General features: G+C 40.5%; 2 protein-coding genes across 8 annotated transcripts in view; both read right to left on the bottom strand.

Moving 5' to 3' along the window:
- Positions 1-478: 478 nt before the first annotated feature.
- Positions 479-2,392, bottom strand: GJA9 (gap junction protein alpha 9). Its single transcript, XM_047868860.1, has one exon. The coding sequence runs from the start codon at positions 2,390-2,392 to the stop codon at positions 854-856; it is 1,539 nt and encodes a 512-aa protein (XP_047724816.1). The 3' UTR covers positions 479-853.
- Positions 2,393-8,731: 6,339 nt separating this feature from the next.
- RHBDL2 (rhomboid like 2) overlaps positions 8,732-13,326 on the bottom strand; it is a 52,409-nt gene continuing 47,814 nt past the window's right edge. For 6 of the 7 annotated variants that reach the window (XM_047868864.1, XM_047868867.1, XM_047868866.1 and 3 more), the window contains 2 exons: positions 10,271-10,332; positions 8,732-9,291 (listed from right to left, as the gene is read on the bottom strand). In XM_047868864.1, the coding sequence (XP_047724820.1) occupies positions 9,112-9,291; positions 10,271-10,332 (242 nt within the window). In that variant the 3' untranslated portion in view covers positions 8,732-9,111. The remainder of the gene's footprint in view (positions 9,292-10,270; positions 10,333-13,326) is intronic. The other variant, XM_047868865.1, reaches the window with a different exon arrangement.

The raw sequence follows: 13,326 nt of genomic DNA, 5'->3' as shown, positions 1-13,326 counted from the left end.
GGCTTTCGTCCCGAAAAGGTGCGCACGACCGACGCAGGGCGCCCCTTGGGTTTCCAGTGGCTTGAGAAGAGCGCTTGGAATCGTATGTTTCGGCTCCAGTTTTTACTTTTGCAGTTTGTTTTCTGGCCGGCTTGATGTGGGCCTCTGGAGGGTGAGCAGTAACGTGCTAATAATAGGCCTTTTGAGCCCTTTCTGTGTGCCTGGTACTGTACTAAACACAACGTTTCTTATTTTAATTCTCACACTATCCCTGTAAGGTAGCTACAGTTAGTAAAGTGTCGAGGTTAGAGGACTAGGGAGTGTAGAGATACAACTCCAATCTGGACACTGAATCACGATGTTTTAAAGCCACCAATCTTTTTAAAATTTTATTTACTAGATAGCAACATTTTGATTATACTCAAGAGACATCAGGTTGCAGTCTATGTAAGGAAACGAAATTAAGTCCCAGGGACAAACAATTTAACCATTGTCCAGAAATAAAAGATTAGTAACGAAAAGGGAGACTTATGTAGAATCAGTATAGTCTCCTAAGGCTCTGCTCCCATCAAGGAAAAACGTAGTTCCAAACCATTAAGCCTGGATTCTTAACGTGACGTTCCCGGAATCAGTTTTCACGAATTCTGAAGGGAGCCTGTGAAAAAAGTAATCCTGATCCGGTAGCCCTCCTTGAATTTAAAACTGCCCCATCACCATTTAGAATTAATGTGTTTTTCCTTTTTGAAGTAGGTTTGCAATTAATTGTCTGCCTAAACAGCTCGTCTTTAGAGCTGCCCTTATTTGTTTTGCCTGCTCCACCACCACCCACGCTAGGGTCATATAATATGCAGGATGTCTAGAAGTCAACAGCTGTTCAGATCTGAAGGTCTGTGGGAGCCCGCCTACCGATGAGGTTGTTTGTCAGCAGCGCTAAATGATTTGGAGGGCAAGCAGTAGAATTATTGCAGCTCCTGGTCAAATCAGATTCTAAGGACAACCGTCCCAAAGAATCAGGAGTGTCTGGAATGTCCAGACAGTCTCCCTGGGAAGGAGGAAGGGTTCTGTTTGTGCCCTCTCTGAACTGGCCCTTGAGGTTTCCTTTAGGAGGTGACGGCCGATTTTCACCTTCTGTAGAGGGACCCCATGTAGCACTAAGCCACCTCCGTTTCCAAGCACAGTTAGCTGGCAGAGAGAAAGCTGTTTGAGGCGACTGTCCCACGTGGTCGTCTGGATCTATAGCATCACCTGGAATAGAACCTTGACCTCTAGAGTAGTGGTTCCTTTTGCTGTCTTTGCCATCGATTTCTTTCTTTCCCTTTAATGGGTGACCCACTTCTTTTCTAAATATTTTGCGACCGTCTTCATTATTACATGAGCTGATGTGTTGAAGGTGACTACAGGTTGCGCTAAGTGTGCACATCTCATTAGAAAGTGCAGTTTCTTGCCCATCCAAAATGCATTTCTCATCATTTCCATTGTGATGGTCAGGATCTGCCTGAAATGCAGGTGAATTTAAACTAGGGCACACTGCTGTGTGTGTTTGCTTTTCCATCAACAAATAATAATCAGGTGCAGGAGAGAGTCTCTTCAGTGAATTTGCAGATGTGCTCTGATATTTGGCAAGATTTTGTTTTGACTTGTTCACAAAGAATTCATTGTGCTCATCCTTCAGTTTATATCGTCCCCAAAGCCCTCTTTTAATCTTTTTAAAACCTAGGTGGAAAATTTCTAGAATATTTAAGAAAAGTGAAACAGTGGCTATAGACTGCATAAATAACAGGAATATTGTCTTTTCTGTTGGTCTTGAGACAAAACAATCAATTATATTTGGACATGGGTGGCTGTGGCATTTAAATAAAGGCTCTAAATGAAATCCATACAAAAGGTACTGTCCAATCATGAACCCAACCTCTACCACAGAGCGAGTGAAAATGTGTATCACGTAAGTGCAAAGCAAGGTCCCCCTGAGTGGGGCTTTGCTTAGTTTCCTTTGTTCCAGCTGACAAAGTTCTTGCTCCAGTCTCCTCCTGTCCCAGGGCATTTCACACTCCACCCCCTTCAGTGCCCTTCTCAGCTGAGCTTTCTTCCTCTGCCTCTCTTTCTCCAGAACTTTCAGTCGGTACAAAGCATGGCCCATATAGACCAGGGATGGTGAAGACACAAATATCACCTGCAAGATCCAGTATCTAATGAGGGAGATGGGAAAGGCCTGGTCATAGCATACATTTCTGCAGCCGGGTTGTTCTGTATTACAGATGAAGCCAGACTGCTCGTCGTTCCAGACATCTTCAGCTGCTACACCCAGAACAAGCATTCGAAATATGAACAGGATAGTGAGCCAGATCTTTCCAATTATGGTGGAGTGGATGTGAACTTCCTCCAGGATGCCTCCAAGGAAATTCCAGTTCCCCATGTTTATTTAGTCAGCCATCTTAGCTCTGAACCCCATCAAATAGGAGGCAGATACATTCTTCCATTCTGAAGGGCATGCTATTTCGTAAAGCAAACCTATGGCCAAAACATGAACAAAGCATCACTCTTTTAGTGTGCTGGTTGCTTTAATTTTTTCCTAGAGATCTGTGATAATCTTATGAAGAATATATTTAAGATACCAGGAATTTTAAATCACTTATGTTTAGACCTCATACTGCAACAAAGAAGGGGAAAAAAGATACCTGGAGGAGGGGTTGTGTATATTCTGTATGAAGAACAGAACTGTAGATGGGGTGCCTGGCTGGCTCAGTCAGAACAGCATGCGACTCGTGATCTGCGGGTCATGAGTTCGGGCCCCACATTGGGTGTACAGATTACTTAAGTAAATAAAAATTTAAAAAATAATAATAATAGAACTGTAGGATTCCCTACAAGAAAGGAGTCTTGTTATTATTAGCTGAAGCTTACTTACTGTTGTACTTTGTTAAACTGAGAAGTTCTGAAGAGGTTCCTAAAACTACTAACATGATCTTACAAGCCTATTTATTAAGATTATATAAAAATTATAGCCAGGGCACCTGGGTGGCTGAATCAGTTGAGTGTCTGAGTCCAGCTCAGGTCATGATCTCACTGTTCGTGAGTTCAAGCCCTGCATCGGGCTCTGTGCTGACCACTCAGAGCCTGGAGCCCACTTCAGATCCTATATCTCCCTCTCTCTCTCTGTCCTCCTCCCTAGCTCATATTGTCTCTCTCTTTCTCAAAAATAAATAAACATTAAAAATTTTTTTTAATTATAACCAAAGTCAGTGATTTTTAAATCTCATTTACACACAAAGGAAAATGAACGTGTGTCATTTAACAATTCACTAAATTACAGTAACGAAACCAGAGGAAACGGATCTGGCTCTTGCTATAGGAATTTAGATTTGTTTTTAATCCACATTTAAATGTCTAAATTGCTTTCTGGCAGCTGTTGAGCATTTTCAGAAGTCAGAAATTTCAGTAATATTTATGAATATTCATAAAATTCTTAATTATCTATGAAAAATTTTGTACATTTTTATCATCTTAAAATGAACTCCAAAAATTCTCAACTATTTCTGTGCTACCACAATGTTATTAGATAGTTCTTGAAATAAATGGATGGCTGATGTGGTGGTTGTATTATACATACTTTCATTGTAATAATACTTGACATATTTAAGACATATATCTTGCTTTTGAGGAAGGAGCAGGTGGGTAAATCCTAATTCAGATGCTTGGATTATCAGATAGTATGTTCCATAGTAAGGTAGATATACTAGGGTATCGAAGAGGAAATATATCCCATGGGAAAGATTAAAAAGAGGGAATGGTTTCATCACTTAGGTTTAAAATATCAGTGTGGTGTCTACTCCTGACACATGTTGCACTGTATGTTAACTAAAATTTAAATAAAATTTTGAAAAAGAAATTAAATTGAAAAAATATATATCAGTATATATCCTATATCCCTCGTCTAAAGGGAAATGTTACATATGCAAGTAAAATCCTGGGATACTGTAGCTACACGATAAGTTCATCATAAAAATCTTATGAGGTAGATACGTTGTTTCCCCATTTTACAGACGAGGAAACTGAGGCACACCTTAAATTACCCAAGGTCACACAGCTGAAACAGGCATTAAAACTCAATCAGTGTAGGGGTGCCTGGGTGGCTCAGTCAGTTAAGCATCCCACTTCGGCTCAGGTCATGATCTCACAGTTTGTGGGTTAGAGTCCCATGTCAGGCTCTGTGCTGACAGCTCAGAGCCTGGAGCCTGCTTCCCATTCTGTGTCTCCCTCTCTCTCTGCCCCTCCCCTTCTCGTGCTCTGTCTCTGTCTCTCTTTCTCAGAAATAAACATTAAAAAAAAAAATCAGTGTAGCTCTAAAATCAGTTCCTGGGGCGCCTGGGTGGCGCAGTCGGTTGAGCGTCCAACTTCAGCCAGGTCCCGATCTCGCCGTCTGTGAGTTCGAGCCCCGCGTCGGGCTCTGGGCTGATGGCTCAGAGCCTGGAGCCTGTTTCCGATTCTGTGTCTCCCTCTCTCTCTGCCCCTCCCCCGTTCATGCTCTGTCTCTTTCTGTCCCAAAAATAAAATAAAAACGTTGAAAAAAAAATTAAAAAAATAAAATAAAATAAAATAAAATCAGTTCCTATTCTACTAAACTGTTATTTTTCCTCTTTGCACTGAAACATTAAGAAATCATCTGTTTTCCCTTAAGTTTATTTAAATTAGGTATGTCAAATAGTGGTAGTTGGGCTTTTTAAACAATTAGTTCAAAAGTCTTTATTTAGTTCCTTTTCTAAAAGCTTCATACAGTTGAAAAGATTCAAAACCATCAATGTTCTAAAATTTAGTTGTATTCCTGAGATAGAGAAAATTTCTATTTAACTTTATTATGTTAATAATAGTATATTCTTTGATCCAACAATCCAAAACACTTTCAAGTGTAAGAAATTGGTATTATTCGTGTTGTTTATAATACTCACAAATTGAAAATGTCCAAAATAACTATCAATACAAGAAAGACAGCATTGCACCTAATAAATAACAGTACATCCATGGTATGGTACTATGCAACCAATAAAAATGATAAATATATACTAATATAAAAAGACATTTGATAAATTGTTTCAGTTTATAAAATAGAACAGTATGACCCCATAATTATATATTTTTTATAGGTAGAGATGCATCCAAAAAAGCCCAGAAGGATATTCATCGAGATATTAACTATGATTATCTCTGGATGGTGTGATTACAATTAACTTAATTTTTCATAATATGTATTTTAGTTTTTTACCATGAGCACTTTTATAATCACACACACACACACAAATGTTTTTCTTCTCCTTAAGGGACAAGAGCATAATATTTCCTGAAAGAAGGAGCAGTAAATTATTCAGCTACAAATCTTAGGTTCTGAAGCTTTCATAACAAATGACATGAATACTAGTCTACATAGATTCAATCCCATAGAACCCAAAAGCAAAAAATAAAAACATTTCAAACAACTCTTTCTTAATTTGCTAAAACAGAGATTAACACAAACCTGTTTAGATAAATCTGAGAAGCAAATCATGCTTATTCTCTGAATGTGCCCCCCTTTGCAGGTGTAGAGAGGTTCAGTTCCATGCACTGAGTCAGCCATCAGCTAAGATCCTTTTGTGCTCCTCCTAAGTTGGCTGCATCCAATAGAACTTTTGCAATGATGTTGAAATTAACTCTGCATTGTCCAATAAGGTAGCCACTAGCTATGTATAGTCACCGGGCACTTGTGCTGTGTCTGTGTAACACGGAACTGAATTTTTTATCTTATTTAATTTTAACTAAAATTTAAAAGCTTCATGTGCCTAGTAGCTGCTTTATTGGACAGGACAGATAAAGAATATTTCCAATATTTCCAAGAACACAGCAGTTTAGAAGACTACAGTTACGAGCCCCAAATTAAGCTGAATAGGTGGTTCCTCTATAATTCAGAGATGCTAAATTTAGAACACCAGATGTTTGGGTGATTTTGTTTTTCTTTACAGTAGTTTTGCCTCCTGGGGAAATTAGATATCACTGTTTTTGGTTATGTGAACGATGTGGCTGGTACCAAAAATCTTTCTGACTAAATAGTAACTTCTTAGTCATCAATCTTAATAATCAATGGGTCATGTCCAATTTCATAGTTAAATGAATTCTGTTTCTCTGTCTAGTTTTCTGTTACATACAGTTACATTTCCATTTAGGTCATTAAAGGTCTCTCTTCACAGCTAGTGACCTGATGGGTTGGCCATGACAAAGGACTATTTCTTTGCTGGGCTTTTTTTTTTTTTTTTCCTAAGATTTTTTTTGTTTTTAAGTAACCTCTACTCCCTAGCATGGGGCTCAAACTTACAAGCCCAAGATCAAGAGTCACATGGTCTACGAACTGAGCTAGCCAGGTGCTCCTTCCCTGGGCTTCTTTGCCAACTAAAACATACTTTTCAGATTAAATGCAACTATTTCATAGGGGAAAAAATTATACATATATATTCATATTTGTATTTATGTATTATATAACTTACATATTATGTGTAATACATAAACTATGCATAAATTATTAATAAACTTGAAAAACACTAAGCCTCATTAGTAGTCAAATACAAATTTAAATGAAGTATTTCTTTAACTATCAAAAATGCAAATTTTTTTAGACATTGGCTATTTCATCTTAATGTTTTATTTTAGAGAGAGAGAGAGAGCGAGTGAGAGAGAACACAAGCAGGGTCGGGGCAGAGAGAGAGGGAGACACAGGATCCAAAGCGGGCTCTGGGCTGACATCTTTTTCAAAGACATACCTGCTCTTGGCACAAGTGTAAGGAATCTGTTACTATCATAAACTGTCAACAAATGGATGCAGCTACTTAAAAGGCAGTTTTTTTGTTGGTTTTTTGTTTGTCGTTGTTGTTTTAAGTAGGCTCCATGCTCAACGCAGGGCTTGAACTCAACAACCCTAAGATCAAGGCCTGAGCTGAGTTCTCAAAATAAATAAATAAACTTAAAAAAAAAAAAAAAAAGACCTGAGCTGAGTTCAAGAGTCGGACGCTCAACCAACTGAGCCACCCAGGTGCCCCCAAAATCTATCAAAATTAACATAGCATTTCTGCTTCTGGATGTTCAAAATATTCACTCAGCAAACATACTCAAAGACACACTGCATGTACTAGGAAGGTCACATAGCACTGTAGACAATAGTACAAAAGCAGCAACAACTTCAATGTCCAGTAGAGACGTGGTTAAATAACTACAGTACAACTTTCTCACTCAGCAACTCCGAGAATAGGGTCCCTATGTCACATTGTAAAGCAAGTGACCGAACAATCCATGTAGTATAATCTCACTTATCTCGTTAAAACATACATTTCATATGTATATTTAATTAGCTAAAACAGAGAGATTAACCCAAAGCTTAGTTGAGGTAAATCCGAGAAGCAAATTCTCCTTCAAAGTTCGATCACAGTCATCTTCAACTTGTTTTTTGAACTTGTCCCTTTGAGGGTACAGAGCAGATTCAGTGCCATTCAGCACAGTGAGTGATTAGGCATCAACGAAAATCCTTTCTGCACACGCTGGACAGAAAAAGGTCTGCAAGAATACACACCCAGCTGTTGACATCGGTCACCACCAAGGGAAAAGAGCAGGGTTTGGGACGGGAAGATAAAAGGGACTCTTATCTTTTAAGTTCTTGTTCGAATCTTTGTTTAAGCAAAAACACATGCATATTCTCACGCTCAAAGAATGTTTTTAACAAATCTCAGATCCGTTTTTCTCAAAATGTTGAACTACTTTTCTCAACATATCTAAGTAAGTATGGATGCTCCTTTCAGAATATAGCAACGTGTTTAGCTAGTTGTTTATAAATAAGACATGTTGGGGCACCCAGGTAGCTCGGTCGGTTAAGTGTCCAACTTCGGCTCAGGTCATGATCTCGCAGTTGGTGGGTTCAAAGGTTCATGGCCCACATCAGGCTCTGTGCTGACAGCTCAGAGCCTGGAGCCTGCTTCATATTCTGTGTCTCCCTCTCTCTCTGCCCCTCTCCTGCTCACCTCTGTCTCTCAAAAATAAACACTTTTTTTAAATTTTAATAAATAAATAATGAAACAGGTCAATGATGAAGGAAAAAAAACATGTATTCCCTGTGTTCAGGTGGCCCCAAACTACCATTTTGGAAAGAGAATGGCCAACAATCCAGGTTCTATAATAGGAAAGGAGACAGGCTACTCAGCTTTCAGACATGACATTTTACCTTTTGTAAATAAATTCTGCCCACTCCCAGGAAAGCCACCAGCCATGGAAAGGATGAAAATATCTTATGGGTGAGAATACCAAAAGTCCAGGTACCCAGTGTGCATGAGAAAGCTAGTTCTAGGTCCCTTGGGATCCTAGACATACTTCTAGAATCTTAAACTAGCAGTCCGGGAAATTTTCAGTCTTCTTTTATAAGGTATTTCTACCATTCATGGGCTGCTCTCAGTAATGTTTGTTCGTATACTCCAAGATACTCTCAACTTTAAGTGTTTGGGGAACACAGCATCATTAGACCAGTAAGGAAGGATAGTATGGGCTTTTGAGTCATTACCAACCTTTAAATCCTGCTCCCTCCTAGACAAGTTACTTGATTTTTTTTTTTTTTTAAATGAGTTTCCATGTCCTCCTCTCTAGATGCAGAGTAATAGCCACCTTTCTGGGTTGTTGAAAAGATTAGCAATAATGTATATAAAGCACCTCATCCACCCCAAAGGTGATTGAAAGTGATTATCAATAGTCTGGCACAGGTACGAAAAGTTTTTATTATCAGCACAGTACAGTATTTGTGGATTATATCAAGCAGTCTCTACAACATATCCTCCAAGGAGACCAAGTCTCTTTTAGAGGATACATACAATGCACACCGCATGTCTGGAAAGAGCCAACCCCTGCTTTTTCTGTCCCTCCCCTTTTCTCTCTTCCTTTTCCCTCCCTCTGCATTCAGAAGCCCCTTCCCTAACCCTGATTCCTTTGTAAACAGTCTTTGCAACTGATGACTTGAATCATGTTTTGACCTCTTTATAAAAATTGTTAGCATTTGCAAGGACTTCTCTGTCTCTTCGTAGACTTCAGTTTTTTTTCCCAGATAGCTCTTTTCATTATTTGGCTTAGACTAGAGGCAGGTCAGTTTGCTGGGGACAGGAAAATGTTGAAAAACACAGCAAATAAGACACACGCTGAATAAGCTGCAATTGCTATCCAAAATCTTGGGTCCTTCAGCAGTGCCTTATCAAAGCAGCTAAACACAGTGTAACCTATGGACATTCCAGCGAATCCACCCGCAATGTGGGCTGCAAAAGACACCTTGGGAGGAAGGGGGAAGAAATGGAAATAAGTGAAGAACATGCTAATTGCATATTTCAATTGCATCTCTAAAAAAACAAGTACCATCAGAGTCAAACAAGAGCCTTAAAAGCCTGAGGAACAAGGCAGTGAGGCAAAAGAGACACAAAGCTGCATGTGCAAAGAGATGTTCTAAAAACATACAAAGCTAAAACATGTTATTTCATCAACTCTCCGAGTACACAAGAGAGCCGTGTTTCTCATTCTCTATCATCATCGCATTGGGGATGGTTCTACATAATCCCGAGAGAATGTGTTGCATTGCCACAAGGGATCTCTGTGGGAGCACTGTCTGACCCCACATAAATGGAATGTCAGAATGAGAACATAGATAGTATACACACAAATATGCAAACAAACTACCAAATTCAAAGACTAATCACCACGAAACTGGAAATCTTTGTCAGTTTTCTTTGTATTGCAAATTCATCCAGACCCAAATTTTCTTTGCTGTTTTCAATCTGCTTTTTATTCTCTAGGGACAGTAAAATCCCTTCTCTCCTGTTTCGCTACCAATAGCCACCAGTAGGTCAGGTGCAGGGAAGCAGAGCCGACGTCAGGGCTCTGAGACAGTTAAGTGAAAAGGACAATCCAAAAGTCTTCAGGAATTTGCTTAACTTCCAAATGGAAATTTGGCTGCCCTAAGTCATAGACTTATTGTCCCAATTTGCTGACCCTTTTAAGCTACTGATAAACAATTTTCACTTAAAAAAATAAGCTGGTGGTGCCTGGGTGGCTCAGCCAGTTGAGCATATGACTCCTGATTTCGGCTCAGGTCATGATCTCACGAGTTCGTGAGATGAAACCCCAAGTCGGGCTCTGCGCTGACAACATGGAGCCTGCGTGGGATTCTCTCTCTCTCTCTCTCTCTCTCTCTCTCTCCACCGCTCCCCCCTCTCAAAATAAACTTAAAATAATAATAATAATAAACTGAACTCACCGGTGACCCATTTGCAGGGACAAAGAACCTTCTGTAGAGAGCAAATCCCATATCCGACACAACTAGAAAGAAAAACAACCTGGTGAAGCCCCAGAATCGCCACAACAGTGCACCAGATGTTTTTGATTCCTTTCTGACAATGGTAGCTGCTAACATTTATGGAGACTTACTCTGTGCCAGGTGCTGTAGTAAGAACCTTATGAGTATTCACTCACTAATCCTCACAACAACCCTAGGAAATAAGTATATCACTATCCCATTTTACAGATGTATTCATCCAACAAGTATTTATTGGTTATCTTCTCTGTGCCAGAGAAGGTGGTAGGGATACTGCAGTGAAGAGCCCTGCTTCACGGAGCTGACAGTCTCGCGGGGGAGGCACACAAATAAGTAAAACACACAATACATCAAATGGTGGTAAGGGCTATAGAGAAAATGCAATGAGAGGAAGGAGGATTAGGAATGCTGGGAGTAGGATGTAATTTTTAATAGAGTCGGGGACAGTCTCACTGAGACTATGACATTTGAGGGAGATAAGAGAGCAAGCCGTGCTGACATCTGAAATAAGAGTCTTCCAGGCAGAGGGAAGAGTAGGTGCAAAGTCCCTGAGGCAGGAAATGTGCCTGGGGTGCTGGAGGAATCCCAAAGCAGAGTTGCTGGCTGGATGGGTGGTTTTCAAAGCATGATTCCCTGCCCCTCCAAGCGTTAACATTCACCTGGGAACTTACTAAACACTGAAATTCTCAGGCCCACCCCCAGCCTTATTGAACCAGAAACTCTGAAGATGAGGCTCAGAAATCTGTTTTAATAAGACCTCCAGGTGATTCTAGACTACAGTTTGGGATAAAATTATAGGTGAGGGGTGGGGGACCAATCATGGAAGGGCTTTAAGGAGCCAGTGTAAGGGCTTTGACTCCAACTGGTAGGAAACCTTTGAAAGCCTTTGAGCACAGGAGTGATATGATCCGACTTACGCTTTTAAAAGATCATTCTGGCTGCTATATAGGAAAGAGCATAAAGGAGCAAGGCCAGGGGCAGGAAGACCACCTAGGTTATTGATATTGCCGCAATCCAAGTGAGGAATTACCGTGGCATCTTATACATAAGGAAACAAAAACACAGAGGGTAAGTGCTTGTCCAAGGCCACACAGCTCAGAGGCAAGGGCAGGATTTGAACCTTAAGAAGTCTGGCTATGGAGGGGCGCCTGGGTGGCTCAGTCGGTTGAGCGTCTGACTTCAGCTCAGGTCATGATCTCGCGGTTTGTGAGTTTGAGCCCTGCGTCAGGCTCTGTGCTGACAGCTCAGAGCCTGGAGCCTACTTCAGATTCTGTGTCTGCCCCTCCCCTGCTCATGCTCTGTGTATGTGTGTCTCTCTCTCAATAATAAATAAACATTAAAAAAAAAAAAAAAAGAAGTCTGGCTACGGAGGCTTGCCTCTCACCCACCGCACCAACTGCCTCTAAGAACCACCAGGCCAAGAAAGGAAATGAGTCCACATTCTCCAGTGGAACAGTGAGAGCCCAGAACTTAGACATTCTTCAAATAAGTCAGATCCATGATGCAAAAAGAGCTCCTGGGGTTTCTTGGCCTAGAAGTCCACCCTCCATGTGCCCTGCACTTGGAAACATCTCATGCAGCTGTCACATTCCACACCCCAACTCCCTGTGCTCCACTTAGTGAACCACTGTGTCCTCGGAGATGGAAAGACCCAGTCCTTGCCTTTGGGAAAATAGCATCAGGACCATGTGTTCTGCCCAGTTCCCCTTTCAATACTGTATTGATCAGCGTTCAAGTGACTAGACAGGAATTGAGGTCGAGGAAGTATTCAATTTAACTATAAATGACGAGTACACATAAATGCTGGATAAATGTGGCTGTGTCCTATTTTCAATCATTTGAATTTCTTAATCCAGTATAAATAACAGAGATAGAACTAGAAAAGTGGAAGAAAACCACTGGAGGAGGGGGTAACAACTGGAAACAGTTCCTCTGGTCTAGTCTTGCACAGTGGGAGGCCTCCTTTCAAAAAGCTTTTGTAACCCTCAGCATGTCAGTTTCTCCAATCTATTTCTCTCTGATCATGTCCTTCCTGCAGATCTCTGCCTAGCTCTTTCCGCTTCCTAGGGGAGTTTGCTTCTGCCTTGCTGCAGTCTCTACACTGAGACATGTCTTCCCACCTGAAAAGAAGCCCCTATTCCAATGAACCAAGTTATTGTCCTTGCTAAAAGTTTGTCGCTAATTTTAAGAGAGTTGCCTTTATGCGGATTTTTTTGAAGAGTGAAAATGTGAGCTTTCTTTTTTCCAAAGCTTAGCTCAGTTGCTTTGTTAGAAGACATATCCAACAAATAATGCTTCAGGAAGGAAGGTCCTCAAGGCCAGGCCAACTGTCCTTCACAGTTAAGAATAATATTTACCATTTTTTAAACATTTTGTTTTAAAACTATACATTTCGCAAGGAAACAGGTTTAAAATAAAACTGCACTTGTGTTTTGTTAATCTGGCGTGTGTTAACTTTTCTCATCTTTAATAGTAGGCAAACCAGGCGGAAGAATCTTTAGAAATGAAGCGTGCCAGGAGGTGGGGAAGGCTAACATTAGCGGCTCTTACCTCCTCTGTAAGATAAAGAAGCCGCTTTATTACTTCCCTCGGGAATGACAAAATGTTACATAAACTATTTTTGGAGATTCCCTGTGCATGAGGAAAGGGTTTTTACTCCAACACTGAAGAGTATGAAAACCATTTCCCCATCAAGGGTTTGAGGCTCATTTTACAAAAGTCATTCATAATTACCTAAAAGAAACAGACTGAAACCCAGGTAACCTGTGTGTAGCAACATTTTTTTTTTTTTTTTTTTTGTCACAGGACTTGTCCCTTGGTCCTGATAGTGACGCTCAACAGCTCAGGTGACCGCTCTGCTCCACGGCAACTCTCCTCACTGACCCCAGGCGCTCACTCTCCTTTCTGTGCTCACAACTTTACCTCACATTTTCAGCTTCCCACGGACAAAAATAGTATAGAGAGTATGTATAAGCTATAAACAAGTCACTCATCTTCTC

The sequence above is a fragment of the Prionailurus viverrinus genome, chromosome C1 (assembly GCF_022837055.1).
Source record: "Prionailurus viverrinus isolate Anna chromosome C1, UM_Priviv_1.0, whole genome shotgun sequence".
Classification (NCBI taxonomy): domain Eukaryota; kingdom Metazoa; phylum Chordata; class Mammalia; order Carnivora; family Felidae; genus Prionailurus; species Prionailurus viverrinus.
Note: the sequence above shows the minus strand (reverse complement) of the source record. Positions and strands in the feature narration are given on the sequence as shown.

Coding starts and splice junctions, on each gene's coding strand:
- GJA9 (XM_047868860.1), bottom strand. CDS start 2,392: ATGGGGAACTGGAATTTCCTTGGAGGCATCCTGGAGGAAGTTCACATC.